Source organism: Rhinopithecus bieti, unplaced genomic scaffold, assembly GCF_001698545.2.
Source record: "Rhinopithecus bieti isolate Rb0 unplaced genomic scaffold, ASM169854v2 scaffold_31940, whole genome shotgun sequence".
NCBI lineage: Eukaryota > Metazoa > Chordata > Mammalia > Primates > Cercopithecidae > Rhinopithecus > Rhinopithecus bieti.
This window is the reverse complement of record NW_016813570.1, coordinates 91,087-101,730: the sequence shown is the minus strand read 5'-3', so window position 1 is coordinate 101,730 and position 10,644 is coordinate 91,087. Positions and strand designations below refer to the sequence as shown.

Genomic DNA, 10,644 nt, shown 5'->3' with positions numbered 1-10,644 from the left:
TTTTTTTTTTTTTTTTTTTTTTTTTTTTTTTCAATAATTATTTTTTAGTAGAGGTGGGGTTTTACCATGTTGCCCAGGCTGGTCTTGAACTCCTGGGCTCAAGTAATCCACCCACTTTGGCCTTCTAAAGTGCTGGGATTATAGGCGGGAGCCACTGTGCCCAGCCTTTATTTATTTGTTTGCTTTTGAAATAATTGTTTGGGGCTGGTTTTTTGTTTTGGTTTTGTAACCGAACAAAAGCTCTGTTAAGAGAGCTAGCACTCTCCTTTTCTCAGAAGGCCTGAAACCGAGTGAAATATCTTTCCAGGTTAAGCCTGGGTATTGTGATAAACAGCCTCACTCTCCATTTCTCACTGCAAGCACTTCCCAGAAGAGAAATGATCTGAAATGCTCTCCCATCATGGGCACAATGGGAGTGGCTGGGAAAGCAGCAATTAGGGGAGTCGCATTGCTAGAGAGAGACAGAGCCTCAACTAGTTTCCCCTGCCCCGCTCTGTGGTTTCCCAGTTAATTTCTTAATGTGGATAAATGGGATGCTGCTATTCTGTGACCAAAGGCCAGGGGCAGGTTCAAGGTTTCCTCCTCGGCTTGCGGGCTGGTCTTCACCCCCGGTCAGTTAACTAAGGGAGGCCTGCAGGTCTGGGCTCACTTCCATCCCTGCTCCTCTACCTCAGGGTCTCTGGAAGGATGTTGCGGGAAGACAGGCACTTGCTTCTGCCTCCAGACAAAGATTCCTTATCAGAAGGAGTGGGAAAATCCACCCTGGCTTTGCCCCTAGACTGCCCACTTGGGTGACACTTAGATCTTTTCAGCAGCATCGAAGTTCCTAAGCCTTCGTCCAGCCCTCATTCCAGGTGGGCTAATTGAAAGAAAAAGAAAACGCAAACTGGCTGTTCTGGTTGCAGCTGATGAAGGAAACAACAGGAGAAGGTGAAGGTCATGTAACTCACACGACGCTGAGTGCAGTCTAGCCCCAGCTTCCTCCTCAGAGCTGGCCAGGACAGCCCAGAGATGGAAGGAGAAGGACCAGGTCTTCTTGCCATTTTTGAGGCCCTGGACCCAGCTGAGCCGGACAAATGCCCTTTCATCACAGGAATGATGACACTTTACAATCAAAAGTGTCAGTAGATATGTGTGGATGAATTTCTGGATTGGTCAATGTTTCTGATGAGTCACACAATTTCTCTCCCTGGCACTCCTGCCCCATCTCCACTAAATAAGACTCAATTTTATCTTCTCATAAGCCTGGGACTTGATCAAAGGGCCCTGGAGTAACCTATGGCTCCTTGCTACCACTTCCCACTTGCTTTAGGCGCCATGATCTTGCAACCTTCCTTATTTATGTCTCTCTGACTTTGACTGTACTGATTCCTTGGCCTGGAAAACTCCTAGTCATCCTTCAAGAAGCAGCCTGCACATCACCTTTTCTGCAAAGGCTTTCTTGATATTGCTGGAAGAGTCAGGTGACTGGTTTCTGTATTAAAATCTCACTTTCTCTGTCCTTCTATGATGGCACTTCTCACACTGTATTGTAATGATCATGCTGTAGCTCTCTTCCAACTAGATAGTGTATACCCCGAGATCAAGGACTGTGTTTCACTCAACCTCTAGTCCAGGTCCCCCTGGTGCCTGGCACAGAGCAGGTGGGTTCAGAGGTAGGGGGTTGGGGAGACGGGGGAGGGTGGTAGGTTTCAAGAATGACCACAATATTTTGTAGCTCTTCCCATCAAAAGGTGAGGTCTATTTCCCTACCCCTTGAATCTGGGACCTTGTGGCCTGCTTTCAAGAATAGAAAGTGGGGCTGGGTGTGGTGGCTCATGCCTGTAATTCCAGCACTTTGGGAGATGGAGGCAGGCGGATCACCTGAGGCCAGGAGTTCAAGACCAGCCTGGCCAGTATGGTGAAACCCTGTCTCTACTAAAAATACAAAAATTAGCCAGGTATGGTGGCGGGAGCCTGTAATTCCAGCTACTTGGGAAGCTGAGGCAGAAGAATTGCTTGAACCCAGAAGGTGGAGGTTGCAGTGAGCTGAGATCACGCCATTGCACTCCAGCCTGGGCAACAGAGCGTGACCCATCTCAAAAAAAAAAAAAAAAAAAAGAATAGAAAGTCGTAGAAGTGACACTGTGTAACTTGTAAGCCTAGGACTCAAGAAGTCCTGCAGTTGCCACTGCTGCACTCTTGAGCCCTTGAAGCACAATGTGAAAAAACCTGCCTAGACTGCTGGCACACGAGAAGTATTCGGAGGAGAACTGAGGCACCCTGACACTCAACCACCCCCTAGTCAACACAGCCATGAACTGCAGAAGCATGAGTGAGCCCCATGCAGAGCCTGGTCCAGCAGCGGAACTGCCCTGATAAGCCCAAATTGCTAACCCACCAAATCCAGAACTAAATATCTGGTTGCTGTTTTAAGCCACTAAAATCTGGGATGATTTGTTACACAGATGAAGCTAACCGATACACTCAGTTAGACATGATTATTACAAGTGATGATTATTACAAGTGACACTGGGTTGGTAAGCCTAGTTGCTCACTGTCATTTGCTCCAGGATTCAAGCTTGGGACCCCGAGAGAAAACAGTAGATTTAGGGACACTTATTCGCCACCCTGCTCCCTCAGGTCCTTTCAGATAGAGTTGCCTCCCATCAGCCCTCAACAGGGACACATTTACCTCCTTTTTCTCTCGTGAGCAGGACCGGCTTCTCTCAGCCTTTCGCAGAGTCTGACCTGTCGCAGTTCAAAAGCAGAACCAAGATTAAGGCTGTTTTAGAACAGCTAGTTTATCATCACAAAAGCTTTTTATTTGCAAACTGAATAGACGGGACCAATCATAATCAAATGATTTTAAGAAAATGCAGCCTATTATTATAATGGGAAAATAGCACACTTTTGAAATAGACCAATGGCAAGGAAAATGGTAATTCACACACTTACGTTATTTGACTATAATGAACAAAGCTCCAGCCTTTAATCTGGAACATTATCTGTACTCTGAAAGGGCCTAGGGACTGTAGTTTCCCTTGTTGAATTACATTTTTATTAAATTGTTTGGAATTACATAAAATGCCTTCCACAAAAATGCCTTCCTCTGTGCACACACACATAACCTTTGCTGACAGCATACCAACGTGCTGCACCAAACCCTCAAATCCACCACACAGGTGACGGTGCAGATGTGAATGAGTGGTAATCACCTGCATTTCCCATAATGGGCAATTTCAGAGAGAACTGTTGCTTTTCTGGGAGAACCAGAAGACTAACATTTGAAGGTCTGCATAAATTCAACAGAGTGACATCATAATGTTTAAATATGCTGTTTCCAATGCAGTTTTCACAACTTTTATGCAAGTGTCCATTATAAAAGAATGCCTTGATGCAAGACTAATAGATTGCTTTGGTTTGAAAATACAAAACAAGAGTCACTGCATTATTGTCAATGTATCTCCTAAACTGCCCAACTTCACTCCCCGGTGGCTATTTGTGAAAATGCCACAACCAGTATCCCCTTAGGTAAGAGCACTCAGAAGACAGGAGCAAAAAATGCTTAGTGACAGCTTAGCAAGAGGAAGGCAATGGGGACTGAGTCTCAGAGAAGATACATGTCTTTGCACATGGTCACTTCTAGTCAGTCTGCACGTGAGTGAGGGGTAGGGGAGAGGTCACATCTGGTGATAAAGCTCAAGGGATGATGCTTTTGCCAAGCAAGTGTGAATAAAGGGAAGAGCCAAGGCCTAGGATGAACCACTGGACACGGCCAGACTCTAGGGCCGTATATACAGTCTTCACATTTCTCTAATTGTATACTAGTATTTGCCTATGTGCCTTTTTAGAAGTTCCAGGGGCTAATCTTGGATCAAGCCTGGAGACCCAGCTGCAAAATTCCAGAGATGACTTCACAGTGGTGAGTTAACAACCCAGCCATTGTTGAGATGATGACAGCCCAATGTCCAGGTTGACTGGGACCCAAGATGGCCACCAGAACAAGACACACAGACAGTACTCAGCCCAATTCCTGCATGCCTTCCTTATCAAGTTTTCCCTGTGTATTTATTTATGTATTTATTTATTTTGAGATGGAGCCTCACTCTGTTGCCCAGGCTGGAGTGCAGTGGCATGATCTCTACTTACTGCAAACTCTGCCTCCCAGGTTCAAGCAATTCTCCTGCCTCAGCTTCCCAAGTAGCTGGGATTACAGGTGCCCACTAGCTAATTTTTATATTTTTTTAGTAGAGATGGGGTTTCACCATGTTGGCCAGGCTGGTCTCGAACTCCTGACCTCAGGTGAACCGCCTGTCTCGGTCTCCCAAAGTGCTGGGATTACAGGAGGGAGCCACTGTGCCTGGCTCACTCCTGTAAGGGAAAACTGGAGTTTTCTTCTCCCGCAAAATGGAAGTGGTTACTTTGGATAGGAATCCGACCACTTCCCCTTTACTAGCTTTGGTTAATAAATTCACTTTCTTATTACGAGACCTCACTCTTATTAATTGAACTCTGCAAGCAGCAAGCATGAGACCTGCATTCAGTTGTCCAGTTACGTTAATGCAAAGAACACAGAACTTAACTACTAAAATGTGAAAGCAGGACAGATGTCATGGCTCATGCCTGTAATCCTAGCACTTTGGGAGGCCAAGGGAAGAGGATCACTGGAGGCCAGGAGTTCAAGACCAGCCTGGGTAACATAGCAAGACCTCGTCTCTATAAAAACAAACAAACAAAACAAAAAGAATAAAATAAAATAAAACATAAAAGCAAATCTTTCTACTGGAGTTAATTAGAAACTTTTAAATTCATTAAATCGGAAAATAATTTGCTTATTTTCTAATGAAGAGAATTCACTCAATTAAGAGCATTTATTATCCAAGCTCCCTAGAAGATTGGTTGGCCCAGTCCTCACATCACTGAGCCTCTCTCTCTCTTCCAGATTAGCTCGATGCGAAGACGGCTCTTGCCTGTCAAGGATGGAAGCGCTGTAACCAGATTACACTGTGCCTGTCTACCGCACTTAGCTTCTCTGAGCATCTTCCTACCTATATCTCATTTATTCTCACAACAACTCAAAGAAGGAAGTGGAAACAGGTGACATTAATATCAATATATGCCACTTGCAAAATTAAGGGGGTGTTCCTCTGCATTTTGCAAGGTGACCTGCCTGCTTCAGCTATGAAGCAATAAATAAGGCCAAATGTAAACGATACATGTGTACTTCACTTTATAGAACAGATGTCTGTCTGGGGAAAAGAAAAAAAAAAAAGTGACTGCATTGAATTTTGTAACTACAATACTATTCTCCCACTTATGATTTCAGCAAGGTTTTATCTGCACATAGAATTCATTTTCAATGGTTAGCACATTCTGACACTTTGCTCTAGATGAAGATAATCTTCATCGCTACCATTTAGAGGGGAGTCGCATCTTCCTTGGATGTGAGTTTCTGAAGTCATCAGGCAAAGGGAAAATCAGTGCCAAAATTACCCTTGATAAAGAGTCTTAAGCAACCCGTAAAGTACAGTCTACAGGACATAGCTTTTTATATCTACTGCTGTAGACTAATATGCATGCATATTTGATGCATATGGAAATGTATAGTACATGATAAAAATATATATGCAGAACACAATTTCATGATATTCCTAATTAAACTATTCATATTGTAATCACTCCCTCTATTTATCCTCTTCAGGTGGGAGGAGAGTGGTGGGGGTGGAGGTAAGAGCCCAGCATTGAGTTCATAAAAGTTCAATGCTTGGTTGATGCAGGGCCACTGTATTGGACACCTACAATGTGGCGAGTTTCTAGGCGGAGGCATCATCTCCTGCATCCTCACAACCACTCCTTTAGACCAGAGGTCAGCGAACTTTCTCTGTAAAGAGCCAGACAGTAAATATTTTTCACTATGTATGCCATAAGGTCATAAGACCACAAGGTTTCTGGTGCAACTACTCAACTCCACCACTGTAGCAAAAGCAGCCATAGACAATATGCAAATCAAGGGGTGTGACTGTGCTCCAATAAAACTTTATTTTAAAAAAATTCTCACTTATACGTGGGAGCTAAACATTGGGTATACATGAACATAAAGATGGGAACAATAGACACTGGGGACTTGAAAACGGGAGGGAGAAAGGGCTAAAAAACTTCTGTTGGATACTATGTTCACTATATGGGTTCACTATATGGGGTTAATAGAAGCCCAAACCTCAGCATCATGCAATATACCCTGTAACAAACCTGCACATGCACCCCTCCAAATCTAAAATAAAGATAAAAATTTAAAATTAAAAAAAGGGGGGCCTGGGCATGGTGGCTCATGCCTGTAATTCCAGCACTTTGGGAGGCCAAGGCGAGCAGATCGCCTGAGGTCAGGAGTTTGAGACCAGCCTGGTCAACATGGTGAAACCCTGTCTCCACTAAACAAAAAAAATTAGCTGGGTGTGGTGGCGGGTGCCTATAATCCCAGCTATTCGGGAGGCTGAGGTAAGAGAATCGCTTGAACATGGGAGGCAGTGGTTGCAATGAGCTGAGATGGCACCACTGCACTCCAGCCTGGGCGATAGAGCAAGATTCTGTCTAAAACAAACAAACAAACAAACAGGTGATAGGCCAGATCTGGCCCACAGGCTGTTGTTTAACTGACTCTTGCTTTAGATGAATAGTACTATTCCCATTGGTACAAAACAATGAAGAAATGAGAAACAAACAGGGTAAGTGATTGCACTGCTTGCTCAAGGTCACAAAAACGTAGCTTGTTAAGTGGCAGGGCTCAGTGCGCTCTTAATCATCATCATCACCGTCATCATCATTACCATCAACATCATTGTCACGGTCATCATCATCACTGTCACTGTAATCACCACTGACTTTACCCTCACTGTCACTGTCAACCATCATCACCACTGCCATCATTATCATCACCGCCATTACCGTGGGCGCTCACCTGTAGTCAGGGTTTACTACATGCCAGGCACCGTGGGCTCGGGGCTAAGCACATACATCAAATCATTTACTCCTCACAACCACCCTGTGAAATAGGTACTATATTATCCCACTTGGCAGATGAGGGCACTGAGACCCAAAGAGATTAGGAAACTTGTCCAATACCACATAGTTAGTGAGTGGCAGAGATTTAATTTCAATCTGGGCAATTTGGCTCCTGAGCCTGCACTCCTAAGCACTAGACTCTAACTGTCCCTCGGCCAGGTCAGTAAAGGCTGGTACAAGAACAAAGGCAGTACAAGCATGTGCTGAGGAGGAAGTTCCAAGTAAGGAACTCTTCTGGGATGCAGCTGTTTAATGTGCTTCGGAGTCCCACAGCAATTAATAAAGAGACTGGAAGGAAAGAATTCCCCAGTGAAGGTGGAGCTCCCTTCTAGCCAGATGGCTTACTGAAAAGATCTAGAAGACGGCAAGGGGCAGAAAATACCAAATGTGCAGAGGCAGGCTTGACATTAGACCCTCACGCCCATCGAGTCAGGTAAAATGCTCAGCCTTGGCACGGAAGGTCAGGTTTTGGAGAATAAAAGGAACTCAATAGAAATCTGCAGGTAAAGAAATCCAGTGTAAGGGCCTCCCCAACACAAAAGAGTTTTGGATTAAGAACTTATTTCCGGCCAGGCGTGGTGGTTCACACCTATAATCCCAGCACTTTGGGAGGCCCAGGTGGGCAGATCACGAGGTCAAGAGATCAAGACCATCCTGGCCAACATGGTGAAACTTCGTCTCTACTAAAAATACAAAAATTAGCTGGGTGTGATAGCATGTGCCTGTAGTCTCAGCTACTCAGGAGGCTGAGGCAGGAGAACCACTTGAACCCAGGAAGCGGAGGTTGCAGAGAACCGAGATTGCACCACTATACTCCAGCCTGGCAACAGAGCTAGACTTAGTCTCAAAAAACTTATTTCTTATTCCCGGGACAAGGCCCGGTGGCTCACGCCTGTAATCCCTCAAAAGCACAAATGCATTTTTCCTTTAAGCTAGCAATATCACTACTAGGAATCAGCTGTGAAGAAATGTGTTCACAGATAGGAAACAAACGTATGCGCAAGGTATTTGCTGTATCATGATTTGCAATAGCAAATATTAGAAATAATAAGTCACTGAGTAAGTATGATGAATCTACACAACGTAATTGAACCTTACAAAGCTGAAAGAATGAGCAAGCTTCTTATATTCTACTCTTCATAAATCCTTAAAAGATGGTCATATTTTAGGTGAAAAAAATCAAGACAAGAAAGTATACGTTGTATGTAACTTTTTCTCTAAGAAAAAGGGAAGATCAAAATATATACTCATATTGGTTCTATTTGCATAAAGAACTACCCAGAGAGCCATGTGAGGGACTTCTTAATGTATATTTTTTCTATTGTTTTATTTTTTCTTTTCCTATTACTATTATCTTTTAGAGATTGAGTCTTGCTCTGTTGCCCATCCTGGAATGCAGTGGTGTGAACATAGCTCACTGCAGCCTGGAACTCCTGGACACAAACGATCTTCCCACCTTAGCCTCCTGAGTAGTTGGCATACAAGGGTGTGCCACCACTGGGTGCAGTGGCTCACGCCTGTAATCCCAGCACTTTGGGAGGCTGAGGTGGGCGGATTACCTGAGGTCAAGAGTTCAAGAACAGCCTGGCCAACCAACACGGTGAAACCCCGTCTCTACTAAAAGTACAAAAATTACCCAGGCGTGGTGGCAGATGCCTGTAATGCCAGCTACTCGGGAGGCTGAGGTGGGAAAATCGCTTGAACCTGGGAGCCAGAGGTTGCAGTGAGTCAAGATAGCGTTACTGCACTCCAGTCTAGGCAACAGAGGGAGACTTCTTCTCAAACAACAACAACAACAAAAACAAAACAGCAAAAAAAACAAAAGGATGTGCCACCACATCCAGCTTATTTACTTTTTTGTAGAGATGGAGTCTTGCTATGTTGCCCAGGCTGGTCTCAGCCTCCTGGGCCCAATCGATCCTCTTGTCTCAGTCTTCCAAAGTGCTGAGATTATAGGTGTCAGCCACGTGCCTGGTCTTATTTTTATTTTTGAATTATCTATTTGGATTTATTTCCTATTCAAAAAGCTAAAACAAACGAAAAATATGCAATGTCCAAAGGCTGATTTAAATGTGTAAAAAACATAACATAATGAGAAATGCTATAGACTCTCCCATCCAAGACCTAAGATGAGGCAGGCGGTCTGTCAGAGGGAGATGGAGGAGCCTCTGTGAACCTCAGGACCCCAAAGCTTGCTGGAAAGAGAACACAGTAATTTTGGAGGACAAACTGCCTTCTTTTAAGAGATCAATCAGTAATGTGTGAGAGATAAGAATGAAATGATGACAAAATATGGTTTTTGGAAATTGAAACAACAGTTCCTTAGTGAAGCCAATAGGTTATTGGTGACCTGCTCATTTACTTGAGGGCAAAGTTTTTATGAAATGGCTAGAGAAGATGAGAAGGGAAAAACAAACAAACAAACAAAAGATAAAGGAAGGTGCATTAAAAAAGATAAAAAAAAGATAAAAAAAAGATAAAGATGGGTTGTCTGAGGATCTGATTTCACTGGGAGTCAGTTTTTCCAGTGCTTTCTGAGCACCTGCCATTGTCAGCTTCTTCCCTGGGTGATAGCTCTTGGGATTTCCTACCATTTGCAATGACAAAGCCACATGGGTCACAGAAGCAAAGCAAACTGCCCATGGTCACACAGCAAGGAAGCAAGGAAGGGTTAGCAACCCATTAGTCTAACGGCTGACCCAGTGCTCAGCATGTTTGCCCCACCCTGCTGCCTGCACACAGTTCTTCCAGTCCAGGAAGGAGAGCACCCCCTGTCATTACTACCCCCACCCCCCTACCCCCATTTCAACTTCCTTTTTTTTTTAGACAGAGTCTCACTCTGTCGCCTGGGGCTAGAGTGCAGTGGCGCAATCTTGGCTCACGGCAACCTCCGCCTCCCGGGTTCAAGCAATTCTCCTGCCTCAGTCTCCCGAGTAGCTGGGATTACAGGCGCCCACCACCATGCCTGGCTTATTTTTGTATTAGTAGAGACTGGGTTTTGCCATGTTGGCCAGGCTTGTCTTGAATTCCTGACCTCAGGTGACCTGCCCGCCTTGGCCTCCCAAAGTGCTGGGATTACAGGAGTGAGCCACCACACCCAGCCGGCTTCCTGAACCTTGATTCTGGCTTCTACCTATAGCGTTCACAAAGACAGACATGTGTTGGAGTGAGGCAAACAAAGGAAGGTAGCAGGATGGGAACAAGGCAGGCTAAGAACAGCTGTCCAGGAGGGAAATGGTTGCTCATGCCTGTAATCCTATCGCTTTGGGAGGTTAAGGTAGCAGCAGCTCTTGGGCAACAAAGCAAGACTCCATCTCTTAAAAGAAAAAAAAAAAAAAGAACAGCTGCTGGTTTCCATTCAGAAAGGTGGACCTGGTTTTGTTGGATTAGATTTTCCATAGAAGTGGTAAATAAATCTAGTCTTCTAATTTTTAAATGGTGATGAATAATTTAAAAAATTTTAAGGCTCTGTACAGGCTAAAAAAATCAGGCCTCTAGTTTCCAACTAGGTACATAATAACTAGGCAGACAAATGGAAAAATCTCCCACTTTCCCATTCTTCCTTTTTTTTTTTTTTTTTTTTTTTTTTTTTTTTTTTTTTTT

The 10,644-nt window shown here is 44.2% G+C and overlaps 1 protein-coding gene across 8 annotated transcripts in view; it reads right to left on the bottom strand.

The window, feature by feature from the left end:
- The window catches only part of KATNIP (katanin interacting protein), a 242,530-nt gene that overhangs the window by 214,845 nt on the left and 17,041 nt on the right, over positions 1 to 10,644 (bottom strand). For 7 of the 8 annotated variants that reach the window (XM_017848639.1, XM_017848640.1, XM_017848643.1 and 4 more), the window contains exon 2: positions 2,675 to 2,730. The exons of the other annotated variant lie outside the window; for it this stretch is intronic. In XM_017848639.1, coding sequence (XP_017704128.1) covers positions 2,675 to 2,730 — 56 coding nt within the window. The remainder of the gene's footprint in view (positions 1 to 2,674; positions 2,731 to 10,644) is intronic. 8 annotated transcript variants of the gene reach the window in all.